General features: G+C 45.2%; 1 protein-coding gene across 3 annotated transcripts in view; it reads right to left on the bottom strand.

Moving 5' to 3' along the window:
- The window catches only part of SPOCK1 (SPARC (osteonectin), cwcv and kazal like domains proteoglycan 1), a 451375-nt gene that overhangs the window by 69643 nt on the left and 363124 nt on the right, over positions 1–18608 (bottom strand). For all 3 annotated transcript variants that reach the window (XM_036225148.1, XM_036225146.1, XM_036225147.1), the window contains one exon: positions 9943–10057. In XM_036225148.1, coding sequence (XP_036081041.1) covers positions 9943–10057 — 115 coding nt within the window. The remainder of the gene's footprint in view (positions 1–9942; positions 10058–18608) is intronic.

Here is an 18608-nt window from a genome sequence, read left to right as displayed (position 1 = left end):
ATAGGCAGGAGCCTGGCGGTAAAGGGACCCCACAGCAGCCATCCTGAAATACCTGGAGATAAGGTGGGGGCTGGGAGGTAGGTCTGGAAGAAGTACAAATGCCAGGTCCTGAAGCCTGAGGAGAGCCAGCAGTAACCCCCATCCTGAAGGAAGTGGGCCACAGACTGGGATCCAGACACAAGTCGGATCAAAGGAGTAAGGGGAGACGATGCCATCCTTCCAAGCTCTGAAGACTCCTTGGGGATTAGCCTGGCTTAGGACAGAGTCTCCTAAGTTCTAAGACCTGGAGAGATGCAGGGCCTGGAATCCAGACCTTGTCAGCCTCAGTGACACCTCTTAGAGCAGTCATTTCATAGGATTAGTAGCTCTCATAAAAAGGGCTCTTAAAAAAAAAAAGAGAAAAAAGAAAAAGAAAAAAAAAACTTGGCTCAAAGTAACTTTTGAAAGTCATTTTTTGAAGTATTTCTTGGTCCTGTGCATTGATACATAATCAGGATTCTGATCAAACTCCCTGTCAGCACTGATTTTCTGGTCTCTGACATTCGACTTCCAAATCTGGTTTCACAGCATCAGTGTCCTCTGCCTAGGTGATTGCCAAAGCTGGGGCTACGCCTGCATCCCTTGCTAGGGTGGACCCAGAGGACTCGCTCAGTCATCAGCCTTCCCCCACCCCACATGACGTGCTAGAAAGAGCCATTTCGGAGACTCAAGCTCAGACAAACCACAGGCTGGCCAAGGAGGCCAAAATGAAGAGGCACTGCACTCTCCGGGCTGGGACAGGAGGAAAGAGGCTCACATAAAGGCCTTCTTGGGGCGCCCAGGCAGAGACAGAACAGGAGGCCTGCACTGGTTCTCACACAGACCCTTCTACATGGGAAATGTAATCAGTTCGGAAGGTCTTGCCCCCAGCTCGGCCCACTACTGCAACGCTGGGAAATCTGAAAGCGGGGATTCTCACGTTCTGCGGACCCTGCCCCACCCCTAGTCTCCGCTGCCCCCGCCCCCAGTATCACCATGCCAGCACCTCCCAGAACATCTCCTAAATTGTTTTAACACTTTCTCCTGTTCGCTCACTCTAGATCTTGATATAATGAGAATCACAAGCAGAACTTCTACTGTTTCAGCAAGTCTGCCTTCTCCTGCCTCAAAGCTCTTCTTTCCCAGCAGAAGGGGCCCTGGAAACTCCTCTCCTGGCATCAGGGGATGGACACGAGGTTTCACCCCCATGACACCGTCATGATTTGCAGACCTCTCTCAGATCTCTTCTCTCCCAAGATCTCCTGAGACTGAAGAGACCTGGCCTGCTGTTTTGTTTTTGTTTTGACTGCACTCCCAACTGATCTGAATATCTACTGCTATATTTTCAACCAATTGCTTATTCTGAGCTCTGTCTGGCATCATTATGTATTCCTCAAGTTGAATAATCAAAGTGACATTCCTGCCTTTTTGTCTGATCACTACTTTTAGTTTTTAAACAATCATCAAGATAACGATGGCGATAATAATAAAACAGCCATGTCTTTTTGAACTCTAACTTTATTCCTATAGTTAAAATTGAGCTCGTTTAATTATGACACCTGTCAGAGTGGTGCTGCACCTTCCTTTGCCCCCCGCTCTGCCAAGGGACCAGACCCCCACTACCACCCTTGGAACTAGGAAGGAGGCCTACGACATTTTACTGAGCAGCTGGCTTTGTGGGGTGACAGCCGCTTGCTTTCTTTCAATGATAATTTCACTTTATTTTTTATTGTAATGCTGTCTTTTCACAGCAATAGATAGCAGGGCAATGGAAGAACAGTCGACTTCAGGACAGATTACAAATGAATTTTTTATCTTTAAGGAGCTAGATTGGAAACTTGTGGCTATCAGAAAAGCATAATATGGTGGTGAGCAATGAGCCCACGCCAGTGTTTTGATAAACTTCAAGAGCCAAGCACGCTTACAAAGAAAAAGGAGAAAATGAGAGAGGACGTTAATTCTTTTACTTTAGAAAAATCCCATCAGAGAAGACGAGTTATCAGAGAAGGCGTACATTCTGTGAGCACTGAAAGCATGGAAAAAATTAGTTAAAATGTGTGGATATATTATATGTGTTTTTTTTCCTTTTTCCAAAGGAAGCGTCCCTTTCCATGGACATTTGATTTGGGTTAAGAACACAGCAGAATGTGAGGGTAATAGCGCAAGTTCTAGGAAAGGCTTCACACTCCTGCTCTGTTGTTTACTAGCTGTGTGACCTTAGGCAAGGCCCCGAAATGCTACAAATCTCACATTTTCTCATCAGGGACTGAGACTGAATTATTCCATTGTTAGAAGAAATCAACATGTAATCAAGTGCTTAGCACAGTTCACATTTTAAGTATCTGAAACAGATTGTCTCTTATCACAATAAATCTTTTCCTGGGGGGTCATTTCATCATTATAGACTATGGTACATCTACAAAATGGACCACTCATTTAAATGAATGAAGGAAAGTCATTTAACTTTTGACAAATAATTACTCAGAATCCAGACAAAAAAGCCCTCATGTAACTTCTATTCTAATTGGATGAGATGATAACTAAATAGGCAAACAGATTATCTAATAGATTATTTAATATGTTAGAAGGTGATAAATGATATGGAGAAAAATGAAGATGGAAAGGGGATAGGATGTGCTGGGGGGCAGAGGGGGTTCCTGAGGTCACATTTGTGCAAAGATTTTAAGAGGTGGATGATGGAGTAAGCCACGTAGATGTCTGTGAAGGGGTTCTAGGTTTAGGGGACCATCTGTGCAAAGCCCTGAGGCAGGAGTGTGATTGACACATTTGAGGGACCCATTTGAGGAACCCCACCGGGGTCTGTGTGCCCAGAGCTGAGTTAGCAGGTGGTATAATAACAAAAGGTGGGGACCAATCATGCTGAGCCTTGCCAGTCGTTAAACGGATTTTAGCTTTTCCTTTTAACAAGATGGCAAGTCACTGGAGTGTCTTGAACAGGAGATTTCAGCAACTGACTTACAAGTTGCAGAATTAGTTTAACAACTATATTTAAACAAGAATGTAGGGGGCAGGAGATCAATTACAAAGCTATTAAAAGAAAAGATGAGACTGTCCTGGACCGCAAGGGTAGTAACAGTGTAGGTGACAAGAAGTGAATACATACGAAAATCAATTTGAAAGGAGAGGCAACATGATTATATTTGGCATCTAAGACGGTTTTTTTGTCTGTTTTTTTTGTTTGTTGTTTTTTGTTATTATTTGTTTGTTTTTACTTCAGCAAATTGAAATATAGAGCTACCATTAAATAAGATGGTAAATACTATAGGTCAGAAGAGCAGATCTGGGAGATAGACTAGGAGTTGGACTTTGGACATGTTAGGCTTGATCTGCTTATGGGCGTCCAAATGGAAATACTCAACGGTCATTACATACTTAACTCTAGACTTCAAGGGAGCAGTGTGGGCAGGTTGGCTAGGAGGGAGGAATACAGACAGACAGACACACAGACACAAGTAGAACTGTGTGTACTTACATGAAAACATGTAGAATATGATTCTGATTTTGGATGAGTAAAGTTTAAAAAGTACATGACTATATGTGTATCAAAAATAATTGGAAGCATACACAACAAAGAGCTAATGAAAGTGGGGATATGAGACATTTTTGCCATAATATTTGGATTTTAGATAAGAATATATATTAATTTATAAATAAAAAATAACAGCAGGAGAAGAGTACTGTTTGGATGAACTGTCAGAGCCATTAATTTCTAGAACAAACCTCTGCCCCTTCCCTGGACTCCACTTATGACTGTGGCCACCCTCTGCCTCAGTTTACCCTTCTCTTTCTTTTCACCTTTGGCTTCCCCCCCCCCCCCCCAGCAACTGGTAGCAAGTAGGCTTCAGAAAGACGAGGAGAACCTGTGGCCTAATTTCACAGATCTGAACTCACAGAAGCAGAACCAGAGTTCAAAGCCAAAGTCAGCAGTTACCTCATGAGACCTGACGAATACGTTTTCCTTCCTTGATGCAGTTGCCAATTTAATTCTGAAGCTTTTTTTTTTTTTTTTAAAGTCATGACATTTAGAATAACAAGATCCTAAAAATTAAATGTTCCTTTCTATGTTTAATTTCTGACTATAATGCAGTACTGAATAGTACGGGAATGAAGTTGAATGGGTATGGAAAGGTTAATATAAACTGCCTTTAAATTGCAAGTTTGCAAGCCTGAGGCCTTCACCCCATTACACAATAGGCATTAAAGAAAAACTATTCTTTCCTGGATGCAAAGATTAATCTCCATTTTGCTGGGAGCCTCTGCAGTAGAATTCTTTTAGGATTTTTCCATTGAGACATTACAGCTGGGAAGAACTCTTTATCTTTTCTCTTTGGCACCACCTCCTGTTCCTATTTAAACACATTTCCCCAACTCCACTTGTGATAAGTAATGGAATTAGACAACCGTCTGTCAACCCAAGACTTTTTTTTCAGAATCTAGCCCTCAGGTTGAAATCACCATTTGAAAAAAGGAAAGTCAGTGGAGGCTGTTTTTCTCCTGCTCCAAACAGCTCGGAAGGAAGTTGTCATTTCCTCTTTAGCTTGCTCTGCTGAAGAAAACCTGTAGCACCTCCCCACTCCCCCTGCCTGGATCCAACATGGTCTCACTCTTTCCTACACCCCAGCACATGTCAGGCCGGTAAAGGGTTACTGTTCCACAGCCTTCTCCAGAATGAGGTTGACTGGCTGGACTCATCTCCATTCTCCAAGAGCCAACAGAAGCAACGGAGGAGCAGTCCTCAGAGATCGTCCTCATCTCTCTACTTCCTTCTCGAATGTCATTCAAAACATTGCTGAGGGGGCTGGGGGGGAGGGGGACCACACTAACATTCTCTGCCTGATAACACACTTTAAGATCCCGGTGAGTGATGTCAGACCCTGGAGAAATTAAATGTAACCACCACCAAACTCAGCTGTAAACCCTCTATCATCCTCAGGCTGGATACTCTGCTGACCATGACCTAAGGGAGTCCCACGGGGTGTGAACAAAGGCTCTAGTTCCAAGCTCTCCCCCAGCTCCACCCCAACCCATCGTCTGACCTCAGGCAAGATTCCTTCTCTCAGTGGGTCTCCAGTTTCTTCTTCTGGTAAGTGGGAACCAAACAAACTCTTTTCCTACAGATGCTATCTAACATGGCAGAGCATAAAAATGGAGTCACTGGGTCGGAGGTTGGGGCCCCACCCATGTGGCCTTCCCCTAGTCCTGATGGGGAACTGGCAAGAACACGAGAGAACCCTCGACACTGTATGGAAGAAAACAAGTACGGTCTTTCCTGACCTGATCATCTTACATCCCACGACTGAAAAATTTTCACCTCAGCAATGAGGGAGCTCCAAATCCTTCCCCTGGACGGAACAAAACTGCCGAGCCCAGGCCAAGGGTGAGTGGTCCCTGACTGTGAAAGAGGGTGGGGAGGTAGGGTGGGGACAGGCTCAAGTTTGGAATGGGAGAAGTGCTGGCTAGTTTAAAAATGTATCTTAAATACTCTAATTGTAAGAAACCACTATTTTTCCCTTAGATTTTTAACCACTGTGAAGAAGTCAGGAAATAAGTACCGCAGACATCCCTCATATTCTTCAATGAGGACTGAAGAAAAAGCAACAACAAAACCCTGAAGCTAAAGAGTTAACGTTAGATATAAAAAATGGCTTCCGGACTGGGCTGGCTGCTGGGTGCTGAAAAATACCAAGAGAAATTGTGTGTGTGTTGGGGGGGACGCGCAGGGCAGTGTCTTTCCTGGAAGACTGTTAGACAAAGCACAAAAACCCAGGCTCACTCCTAGATTCCTAATAATTTTTTCTCTTTTCTTTCCTTCTTCTTCTTCTTCTTTTTTTTTTTTTTTTTTTTTTTTTGACAATCATTACTCCATACTCTTGAGGCTGGACCAGTATCATTCAGATAAGAGAGATAAAGCAATTACGTAACTTATCCAAGGTCGGGAGGCAATTTAGAGGTGTGAGAGGAAACATTTAGAGATATTAAAGGATTCCCCCACCCTCTGCCATGTCTTCAGGGGCCACATCAAAGAAGAGATGCCAGAAAAAAAAAAAAAGAAGAAGAAGCAAAAATCAAATCGGCCACTTGGCTTTGACTCTCCAAAAATGCTCTTGAACCTTAAAGCTGAGACAAGAGACTTGTGATTTGCAAGAGCTGAGTAAGTTATCATTCAAAAGGCCAAAGGCTGGAAGAAGCAGAGTATTCTATGATATTCGAAAGAGAATTGGTTAGACCCTGCCCTCATGCACCACGGACACTCACATCCAGTACTGATCAAAGTTGGGGCTACGAGTGATGCTTTGGGAAGTAAAACAGGTAGAGGCAGGTGAGTCCTTAGGAAAGGTTCTGCTCACTGCAGTTCTCACACCAACTCTGGGTCCTGGGCAGGGAAGAGGCACTTGTGGAACCCCAGACAGGTGGAGAGCCCCAGCAGCAAAAAGGATCTGCATTTCACTATCAATATGAAATCCAGTTTGAGGCAAGCCTCATAAAAATATCCTCTGCATAGACTAGAAATGGCTGCCAGACAGATCCAAGGAAAGAGGGCTTGAGACAGCAACCTCATCGGCCTTTCTTGACACAAGAGTTCACAGAAGGGCATCCTCAAGTTTTCTGTGGCCCTGGAGGGGGCCGGGGAGGGGCTGTGTGAGGATCTGCAGACCCAGAAGAGTAGGGCATAGAAGAAAGAGGACGCAGTATGACTTTAATGGACACGGTGAGCAGGGGCCACAGATGGGATCTCAAACATCTCCCACTGGATGCGGTAAGGACGAACAGCACAGGCCAACTGACTGAAGACGGCAAGAACTCCGTTAAGGCGGATGCGAAGACAAACAATACCACTTCCCACCAAGACTGCGCTTCATTTAACAACCTCCTCACTTCCTAGAATTCAGATACAACCCTGAATTGACAGATGTGACCTGGAAGTGACTACATTAATGATGTTAATATTGGGTGGGACTAAGGTTCAAAGCAGAGCTAAGACTGAAAATAAAACATCAACTACAGCAAAATAGCGCCACATTTTGATACACCTGCATTTGTGAGACAGGCCAGAGCAAAGGTGTGTCTCAAGGAGCAGCTGACAGGTATTGGGAAGGTAAACCACAGGATCCTTCCTCCTCCTCCCCCCACAGCCAAGTTGCCAAAAGCAAGCTGCCTTTCACGTCCCTTCTGATCTCCCCCACATACCCATCCCTCCCTCTCCGTACCAAGTGCCACCACCTCAGCTCGGTACTCATTACCTGTCACAAATTGAGAGCTGAATGGAAAGAATTGTCAAATCAAAGGAAAAGGTCGGCCTTCTCTTAATAAATTTTGTCCAGGTAAAATGTTATTAATCATTTCATGTAATGACCCTAGGGACTTATCAGTGTCCTCACCGCCCATAATATGTCCTTACCCTCCAGGGAAACACCCATGAAATCCATATTAAACAGTTTAACATTCTACCTTGATAGAGGATTATACCTTCCTCCCTTAGGATACTGTTGGATATGTAATAAATTAACTACAGACATTCAGTCTTACCATCAACAGGTAGTTTCTGCTTCTCTTTGTGCTTATCTAAAAACTCTGCTGTAAGTCACGGCCTAGAAATTGGTTTCCTTAACCAAAAGAACGGTCTCAGAGCCTCATGGAAAGAACTGTACCACGTTTGATTGATACTTCAAGTAACAGACTCACTGTTACAGGCTTCTAAGTGATGTTCCTTAGTCAAATGCCAGATTTCGGAGACTATGTGTGGAGTTTCAGGATTCTTTCTAGAGGAAGATGACTGCATAAAAGCAAACTTGACCCAAGAACTAGTGGACCAAAAAGTAATTATTTACAACTCAAAGAGCTGATAAGGGAAATATAATTTTGATTTTTCTAGAATTGTTATAATTTTCTATTGTTCTCATTTCTGATAGGTATATGATGAATTCCTCCCCTTTCCTGCTTGATCTAGCTCTCACCATTAACTTAGTAGTCTATGCTTTTACATACATTTTGAAATGAAATGCTTTTAAATGATATTCTTGTTTGGAGATCTCAGAATTCACGAACAGCACTGTTTCCTGAGTCTCTTTACTTTTAACATTGGTATAGCTACTCACATAGGGTCAATAAGAATTTGTTCTATTTTTTTCCCCCTCTTTATTAATTCTTCCCCCACCCCACTTCCACCCCTGACCTATGGATGTTGCTGTCTCCCCTTAAGAATTGGAACTCTGAAGGCGGGGTGTCTCCTCCCATCTGCTTGAGGCGTACCAGGGGCCTAGGGCCCCTGGGGTGTGGTCCGTGGCTCTACCTGGGGCATGAACTCAGGACCTTCTGCATGTAAAAGCTGATGTGCTAACCACTACACTATGGAGCCACCAGAATTATTCTATTTTTTTACCAGTACATAATTGAACAAATAGATGGTGCAGTCAAGGCCGTACCTGGGGTGTCAGATTTGAGAGTGAATCCATTTAATCAGGTACGACAAGCCTGCCATTAAGAAATAGGGACTGCACTTCATGTGGAGAACCACAGGGCCCTAAGCATGGCTGGATGCCCTTGAGAAGAGATGCACTCACCCCCATGTATAGATACTACAGGCAAAATAGTAGAGAAGAGTTTCTTGGGTTGGTTTCCATGCCTCAGAATAGCAGGGTCAATATAAAGAATAAACAATATACCATAAATAACAGAGGCTATTGAAGGTTCCTAAGAACTTTCTTAAGAAATCTCCACACTGAAGTTAGTTGTCTGGATTCCATAGTTATCCTACCACCACATGGCTTTAAGTTTTCTGCCATACCACAAGGGGGCTTATGCATATGAACATTTCTTACTGCGGTTACAGAAATGAAAAGGCCACAGCGCAACAAGATCAGCTTTTTGGTACTCAAAGGTAATCTATGGAGATTATTTGCTGTACGGTTTATGGTGTCCTACCACATTGAGCTAAACCTCCCAAAGAGCCCTTTACCACGACATTTCTGTAGTCACCAGCATGAACAAATATAGATGTGACTGGCATCTACATGCCTTGGAAAAGACAATGTGACGTATAAAGAGGCAAATGGATACACTCACACCCTGATTGTCCTGCTCTCTTACAAATAGAAGACACATGCCTGCGTGTGTGTGTCCACATGTGCACACGCGTGCGCACACACACAGACGTGCAAGGTTTCCATGGACTAGCCAGTTATAACTGAGAAAGCTCAGCTCTACAGAAGGCGAATGCAAACTTCTATCTAGGGTCTCATTAAGGAAGCCTCAAAAAAGTACCTGAGACCAGTGGAATGACATTACTTTCTCTACCATGAAAACACCCAAATAAGCCCAACCTTCCTGCCCCTCTCCACTGTGGAAGAGAAGCAGCTGCCCCTGGGGAAGAATTCTCCTTTCATCTGTCCCCTGGCTCTGTGCTGTATTCCAAGTAGAATACATTAATACAGAAATACTTTGGGCGGGGGGAGGGGGGTACCCTTCATCGTTATGACATCTCTGCAGTCTGTTTTGAAATTTGGCCTCAAGAAGTTCAAAGGATTTAGAGATTAGAGTTCAAGGGAAGACCAAGATAGACCCCAGGGCAGGCCCCAGTGTGAGATGCCGAAAACCCTACCCTTCCCACACCATCGCCAATTTGATCTCTCAACACAGTGCTATCTTGGTCTAAAGGAATTAATTCCAAAGAGTCTCAGCTCTTCTTTTTCTTGTTAATGGTAGCTGAAACTGGTAGCTGAAGGCTGTTCAGGTAAGAGTCCCTAAACAAGCTGTGGAACTCGCCAAGTGAGCCCCTCCCCCCCGCGGGGCCGAGAATGGCTCTGATAAATGGCGCGTCGATGGCATCAGGGCGGAGCTTGACCATGCCAGCCCTCCCCACCCAGCCGTCCCTTCTTCAGGGAGTTTCCTGTGGTCCCCACTCACCGTTCTTTTCTGCCTTGTGTTTCGGTGCCTCGGGCTCCGGGAGACATGGACAGGGCCCATCACAGAGTGTGGTGAGGCTTTTGCCAGTAGAACAGGAGTGGAACTCCATCTTGCACTGTGAAAGAGAGACAGAACAGGCTTTAGGAATGCAGCCAGGCTGACTCCCCCTTGGCTTCCTTGGGAAGCAGCCTGCGCCTCTCTCACCAGTTAAGCTCACAGGAGCAAAGACAGAGAACGGAGGAGCCCATCTCAGTTAAAGGTCTGGATTACAGAACAACAGTAAATAAGAAATGGTCTTTTAAGATTTTCCAATGCATAGGATAATGTCTAAAAACACTGCCGAAGAACCAGAAGTCTTACTTTAAAAATTGGCATATCCAGCTGTAACTGTTAATAAAAGCATTAGTCTGAAAAAACATGTTGGAATCCTATAGGCTTCACAGAAACCCCCGACCCCAGAGCAGAAGGCCTGCCAGTGGAGCATCCTAGTCGCTTTCAGCTGCTCACACACTCTTCCTGGGGAAAAGAGTACCTTTCTATCTAGTAAGTTTGGGTGGGATGTGTGAGGCCCAGTGCTTCCCCTCGGGAACAAGCGAGGAGTGAGGGCTTTTGCTTCAACCTCTACAACCTGAGTGTACACAATCTTTACCCCTGGAGGACACCTGTGGTTGTCTAACTAGCCTGTGACTGGTGGGAGCATCCACCTAACTCTCAGATTCACTACTGAAGCCCAAAGCCACCTGTCCTCTTGTCAAACCCTTCTCAGTAACAATGCTAGTGTCTGGGTCACTTTCTGCCAGCTCTTCACTCTCAAGTGTCAACTGATTCAGTACACAAGCAGAAAAGAAGGATGTTACTCATAGGTGCAAAAGGCCACGACAATTAGTTGCCATTTTATTATTTCTTCACTGTGGAAAAGCAAACAGAAACTCGGAGAAGTGAAATAATGTGTGGAAGATCATGAAGCTCATAAGGGTGGAGCCAGAATTCATGGCCACGTCTGACTCCAAGGCTAAGGACTTAATGGCCCTATGTCACTGTCTTTGTCATGTGGGTGGGCTTGAGAGAACAGACACCCTGCACTCTACTCTGTTACTAATGGCCTGGCTCTGGGTTGTCTGAGAGTTCACTCCTATTTTAATATAAAATTATCAAAATCAAGGCCTATGTGTAATCAGTCTTCTGCAAAGGCCCATGGGTCCAGGACCATGTCTGTACCCAGTGCAGTTTCAAAGGAAGAGGCGATAGGCAAATTTTACCCCCTGTGTGTGCAGCTCTTATCAGGTGCCATGGGAATCTTTCAACAGAAAGAAAAGAGGCGATACGGCCCTTGCCCTTGGAAAACAGTAATGCGTATCTTTGGAAAAGGCCAGCAGCATTTGCAAAGGCAGCCACAGGAGTACAGATGAACAGGCTCATTGTGAGACGACAAGCTATTCGGGCCTCACAGCAAGTACAAACCAAGGGAGAGAGCGCTTTCCACCTGGTCCTAAATGCACCAAAGTCACACTTGTACCAACTCCAACCATCACCACACGGCCACTGCCCACCCTTGTGGAGACAGAGCGACAGACAGGCCTCTAAGGCGCCGGCTTCCTCTTCATGCAAAACTCCCTTTTGTACAGATTTGTCAGGTGTCCGGTATGTGCCCGGTGTGGTGGCAGGAGGTATACGGGAAGCTGTGGTCCAGGCCTCAAACGTTGACTGACTTAACAAGGAAGCAAAAACAATGTGTCTTCTAATGCCATGTGGACGTGACGGAGGTGAGACGAGATGCGTGTCTCTGTGGGGAGGCAGCAAGAAAGAGGCCTGAGAGTACGGACAGGCCTGGAGACGGCCCGAACGGACAAAAGAAAAGCCAACGGGAATGCTGGAAGGTGGCGGGTGAGTCGCCGCGCTCAGCAGCTTTGTTTTAAATAGCGCGGTGTGTGTCCACGCGCCGGGGGGCCGGAGTGAAGACTCCACGGCCAGCCTCGCCTCCTCCTTCTCCCCTGGGCCAGCTCTCTGGAGCAACCATCAGTTTCAGACTAGTGGTTCCCAAACCATCTGTTGACAGAACCCCTAAAGCTAATTTAGGAGAAACTATATATTTTTATATAAACATTTATTTTATAAAGTCAAAACTTATTACATTTACTTACCATAAAGCCTTATCATACTGCTATTGTCATTGCCTATTTCTATCTGGGATAGACTGTAATACTTCTCCCAAACAGCTCTGGCCTCCCTGAAAGAAGAATCTACACTTTGCTCACTGCCCTGTGTCCTAGAGCACAGCACGGCCCTCTGGCGACTGGACTTCCGCTCCCTGGTGACCTCAGTCCTGACTACGTGATTCACTCTCAGCGGATTATGAGGAGTGACGCAAGCCGGGTTTGAGCAGACGTTTTAAGAGCCACTGTCTGGTTTCATCGCCTCTCTTGCTCTTCCTTCTACCATGAAAATGACATGTGTCAGATAAGGGCTGATCCCCCTGCCTGGGACCCAGAAGGCAGAGGACAGGGAACAGAGCTGAAGCTAAGCCCCAGCTTAGCAACACACACGAGGAATTAATGTTTGCTCTTGTAAGCCACTGATGTTTGGGGATCGCTTGTTACCACAGCATAATTTAGCAAAAACTGACTGACAGAACAACCGACTTCCTACCGGACTGTGAAGTACTTAATAGCTGGAAAAGGTCTTAGTCACTGTCTTGGTCCTGGCACAATCTCAATCTCAATCTTGATCTCTCTCTCTCTCTCTCACGAACACATGCACGCACACACATACACACACCACCCCTTACCCCCTGGCACACAGTAGGTATTCAGGAAATAGCAGCTGAATGATAAAGGCAGAGGAAAGGTGGTGCTATTTCCTCTGCTGCTCTAAACCTCTGTTCAGGCACCAGGATGGACTCACCTAGCTGCATACAGATGCAGGTGCTGGAGCTTAGTATATTAGATGCTCGTGGTGAACCGTCCTTGACTGACACCACTCTCTGAGCCTGCACTTTGAACTCCACATTCGGCATGCTGCCTTTCAGGCTCCTTGCCCACCCTCGTCTGCCAGTGGAGTCAGAGTCTAGTCCGTCTGCTTCCTGGATGCCCAGAACACCAGTGTCCTGGGGAGACTTGCCCAGGAGCCCATTCTAGTTACTTGTCTCCTGCACAGCCACTGTCACAAATCTGTGGAGGCAGCCAGGCCCCCTCCCTGGCTCAGGAAGGTGCCATCAGAGAAAATGAAATTTATTTGTACCAGTGAAAATTCATGCTTTGAGGGCACGGATCTGCTTTTTATCTTCTAAGACAATATGTGGCATTTAAAGGAAACTCGAAGGACTGTAATTCCATTTTTTATAAAGCTCGAAACATGTTATGTAGAGATACATATATATGTGGTAAAAGCTATTTTAAAGGGGTGTGTGTGACAAATACCATCAAGATCGGGGTTACCTTGAGAAGAGGCAGCATGACAACATCAGCCCAGGGAAGCACTGTGAAAATTGGCAATGGCGTATTTCACAAGTTGGGTGTTAGATTCTCAGGCTTTTGTTTTGCTACTAGGCTTGGCAACTTACATAAAAAATACATATATGTGCATGTATCAAATACTTACGAGAAAATACAAAACGAAGTTTATTGGCTTCTACAGAGGTGATGACTAAGCTAGAACCGCACCTCCTGGGGACACATGTTGGGGGGGTAAGTGAGAGTGTGCGGGGGCGCCTCTGGGAAGGGGGGAAGGCACGAGGCTCTGCACTGGAATCCTCACCAGGCAGAGGCGCCCTGAGGGCCTGCAGCTCACTTGCTCCCTTCCTACAGCACTTCTCTAAGTCCCACTCGTGAATTTCCCACCTGGTCTCCTACCAATTCCTCTCTCCTCCAGGTTTTTGCTACAGAAGAGCAGATATAGAAGCCAAAAAGCAATCGCCACACCAGCTTTACCAAGAGGGGCTAGAAAACTCAGATTACAGGGCTTCTTGCTGGACTGGACTGTGCAGCAAGACTGGGACCTTCCCACCGAGCAGTCGCCTCCAGCTGCCTCTCCCAACCTGCAAGGAACAGACGCCCAGGAAAGCCCTGGCCACCTATTCACAAATCGTAGGTGGAAAGAATGCACAGAGCTGCCAGGGCTTTGCAAAAGTGTGCCCTGGTCTGTGTACCTACAGCTTCTGAAGACCCAAGGCAGGTTTGCTGTCTCTTGAATACAATGCTGTCAAGAGAACAGGAGCCAAGAGAAAAAGAGGTGGCCTGCATCACCTTTCCGATGCAGTGATTCTGCTCCTCGGGTCAATATGCACCTGACCCCAGAGGGACACCGGGCTCCCGCCCTCAGGACATATGCAGCCTTCCCTGGGAAAGAGGCAGGTGGAGCACAGAGTAGCAGAGTGGAAGGATTCTCCTGGGGAGATGTACAGAGGGAGAAATAAGTGTCTCCTCAACACCTGAGGGCCATTGCTGGCTCTCGTACTCTACTTCAGGGCCAAATGACAAGGGTTGGGAATCCCCACACCTTCTCTCCTACAATGTGCTCAAAGCAGGAATTAAAAACTGGAAAAATTATAAATGATAATTTCTTTGCAGTTAGGACTTGCTCAGATAGCATTCGACAGCCCCCTCCACACCTGCCCTGCAGGGACTGAGGCTCCAGGCAGCCAGCCAGTGCCCTGCCCGGCTTTGTTGACCTGTGTCACGACAGTGTCTCCGAGTTAAAGAGGGTGCATTGGGAGCCTACCTCTTAGAGTCTGCAGCCTGGAAGAGGAGAAGCTAAAAAGAAACTACAAAATGACATCCCTGGGAACTGATAAAGGGGTGCTCATAATTTCTCACTAGAATAAAAACTTCGGGTTATGAAGAAAGAAGAGCTCACAGGTAAAAATGAATTTTTTGGATTTAGAGTAGAGAGCCAGTTAATTACTCAAAGTTCACAAATAGCCAAAGCTAAAGGCACAGCCCGGGGCTCCCCCACTGGAGGGGGACAGAGACTCAGCTGTGAATGTAGTCCCATCAGATGGTCACTGCCTCGTAGCCGATACCGGAAGTGTGTCTAATTTGGGAGGAACCACCCCTGCTCTGGCTCTCTCCTCCCTCTAGAAGGAAAAGCTTTGCACCTTGTGTGACTATCGAAATACATCTCTCATAAAAGATATTTTGGATTCTCAAATAAATAGTATCTTTACTATTTAACTCAAATAAATAGTATCTTTACAGAGATGGTCAAGTTAAAATGAGCTCATTAAGGTGGGTCCTATTCCAACATGACTGGTGTGCTTATAAGAAGGGGAGTTTGGACACAGACAGAAATAGAGGGTAGATGACAATGTGAAGAGAAACAGGGAGAATTTTGGCCATCTACAAGGGACACCTGAGGCCACCAGAAGCTAAAGAGAGGCATGAGACAAATTCTCCCTCACAGCCTCGGAAGGAACCAACCCTGCCTACACTTGATTTCACACTTGTACCTCCGGAACTGGAAGACGATAAATTCCTGTTGTTCAAAACTCCCAGTTTGTGGACCTTTGTTACAGCAGCCCTAGTAAACTAATACACCTTCCATCCAGATTTTTAAGAAGAGAGAGTCTCTAAGAAATGGAAGCGCCTCGTCTTAGGTTTATAAAGCACAGATCTTTGTGCCAAGGTGGCTCAGTTCTCCCGGGAAGAAAGTAAATAACATGGAGTGGCGGCCTCAGGATATAGAGCAATTGGACATAAAGAATGTGACCAAATATCAGCCGTGACTCCTGCCCAGCAAAGAGGAAATATGAAAAACCCGAGCCTTTCTACTGATTCACGATAAAGCAGTTAAATAATTAGCCATAACTATTTAAAAGAGGAAGGTTGAGAAAGTGGGAAATTAGTTAAGAATTTTCAAACACTGAATTGAAACTCATTTCACATGAGCACAATTATAAATATGAAGCCCCAAGGCTTCTAGATCCCTGGATCAGCAGTGACAAAAATGCCTTCCCCAGTCATCACAGAAACAGAGAAGACGGAGAGAGTCAAAGATTTCGCGAATGGGCAGAAATATTCAAAATGTTGACCTACTTAAAAATATATGTGCCAGCAGATTTCCCGACCAATCTCTTCTTCCACTTTGCATAACACACCAACGCGTCGGAATGGCTGTGTGTTCTCCTGCGAATGGCCAGTAAATCTTTCTCTTCTATGATTTGTAAAGCAAAACTAATAGCCTCTGTCTGGTTCACTGCTCGCGCAGGTCTCCACTGAGTACAATTCTCCAGCTCTCCACACTCTTCGCGTTGCCTTGCATGCTTTGGGTATTATTTTTAACATTTTATTTAAATTGCTTTCTCCGCTGTTTTTCATCAACCTATCATCTATTTTTAAACCAGACTGTTGACAGTTCACAGTTGACAATTGTGTTCACAGTTGATGAATTCTGATTTGTTTTTATTCCCCTAAAATCGTGTCAAAGAAGGGGGGATAATCTCACAGCTCTGCTGGCTTTAGTAATTGGGCGTGAAGCGCGTGCCTGCCGACTGCATGTTATCCCTGGTGAATGGAAGGACAGCCAGCCATCCATCTCTGCCCAGGGCTGGAGAGTCTCAGCGGTCAACTGGAAGGAGCCATGCAGAGAAAGACTTCGTTCTCAATTCAGAGCTTTACCAAACATGCATTTCTACATATGTTCCTTATTCACTGAGCATCCACTATGGGCCAGGCCATGTTCTAGGCTATGAAAGAACAACAGGACAAAAGTCCTGTTCTCGTGCAGTTGATACAGCAGGTGCTGGTGTGGAGAAGCATGAAGGGGGATAGGAGAGAGAGAATGATTAGGTAGTGACCAGGAAATCTTCTGGTAAGAGGATGTCTGGGTGGGATACGAGAGGAAGGAATAAAGAGAGCTATACAGCTACTTGGGGAAGGGGGTTCCAGGCAAAGGGATGTGCAGATGCTGACTGTACTTGACAGACAGCAAGGAAGTCAGTGTGGCTAGAGGGAAGTGGGCAAGGAGGAATGGGCCATCTCAACTGAAGGGTCAGCCTTCTCAAGCAATGTGTCACTTGGTCAGTCAGTCTCTCTCTCTCTCTCTCTCTCTCTCTCTCTCTTTCTCTCTCTTTCTCTCTCTCTCTCACACACACACACACACACACACACACACACACACACTTCTGAGGTAAGAGTTCCAAAGAAGGCAGAACCTTAAACTTTAAAACCAAGTTGCTAAAAATGTAAAACAGGAAAAGCTCCTCTTTACAGAAGAATGTCAGCTAAACAAATTTAGAAGGAATGCTAGAATTAGAAAATCATCATTTTGCAACTCCCCATGTAATAACTGAGTCAGGAAAGGATCGTTTGATGTGTACTAAAAATATTGAGTGAAAGTTATTGGGGAATAGGTCATTAACACAGTCTGAAAGTGTCACCCCACAGAATACCTAGTTATTAAGACAGGAAAACGTACATTTTCAAAAATACACCTATGGCAGTTACCCCTTACCAAAGGGCTCAAGGGTCCAATTTAGTGCTCGCATGTGCCTTGTAATGGGCTACAAAAGTGTGCAATAGCACCTAGGTGACATGGGTGCCAAACATGCCTAATCTGAATCTATTCATTAGGAAATAAATTCAAAATTGAGGACATTTTATAAGATAACTGCCCAACACTCCCCAAATAAACGAAAACCCTGGAGTGAGTGGGTCACTATTCTAGATGAGAAGTAATGAAATAGGTGAAACAAACGTAATGGGTGAGACTTGACCGGATCTTGAAAAAAAAGTAATTACACAAAGCTATAATATACATTCTGGGAAAAATTGTGATTTTAATGTGGGCTGTATGTTAGGTGATACTGAAACATTCTTGTGGGTATAACAATATCTACTAAGGTGGCTGTGTGAGAATGCCTGTTTCTTTGGGGGTGAGGTGCCACAGTGTCTGCAAATTATTTCTAAATGGCTCAGGCAAAAAACAAACAAACAAACAAACAAAAAACCTATGTATGTGCATACAGAGAGAGAAAGAAAGAGAGCATGCGAACGCTATACAGTGTCAACGACTGCTAAATCTCTGTGATGGGTCTCCAAGTATTCATGGCATTATTCTTTAAACGCTTCCATATACTTAATAACGATTAAACCCACAGCTAGGGAACAATAAATGTAACTTGCTTCACCCGAGGGTGAAGCCGTGAAGCTGCTCCTATTTGCGCCCCTAAACTTCTCTGTCTACAGTGCACTCTGGCCACCCAGTCTACAGCAATGACTTTGGTCCCTGCCCTTCGCCGCTGGAGGGTGAGCCCTTGGAGGGCAGTAAGGATGTCATTCACCATCATCTGCAGGGCCTGGCCTAGAGTTGTGCGGAGGAGCCGTTCGGCAAGGATTTGTTAGACAGATGATTGGTGTTTTCCTGAAGCACAAAGTCTCTTAATTGATGTAAGCACGCAACGTGCAATGAGAAAGCTAAACAGAGGCCCACTGAATTGTAGCATTTCAGACCTTGAAAAGACACTCTTTCAAGTTGTATCTGGGGAAACTGAAGCTGGAGGGAACTAGGCATTTTTTCCTCAGGTCATTCTCTTAAGTAACTTCTAAGGACCTTGTTTATCTTGTCAAGGATGTAGCAAATCCTTTTTCTGCAAATAAGGAGTCAAATTTCAGTCCAGTCTTTAGAGGCAAGGTTGCATAAACTTTAACTTGCTTAACAAAACCAGTGGAGAG

The sequence above is a fragment of the Rousettus aegyptiacus genome, unplaced genomic scaffold (assembly GCF_014176215.1).
Source record: "Rousettus aegyptiacus isolate mRouAeg1 unplaced genomic scaffold, mRouAeg1.p scaffold_m13_p_7, whole genome shotgun sequence".
Classification (NCBI taxonomy): domain Eukaryota; kingdom Metazoa; phylum Chordata; class Mammalia; order Chiroptera; family Pteropodidae; genus Rousettus; species Rousettus aegyptiacus.
This window is presented reverse-complemented; position numbering and strand designations above follow the sequence as displayed.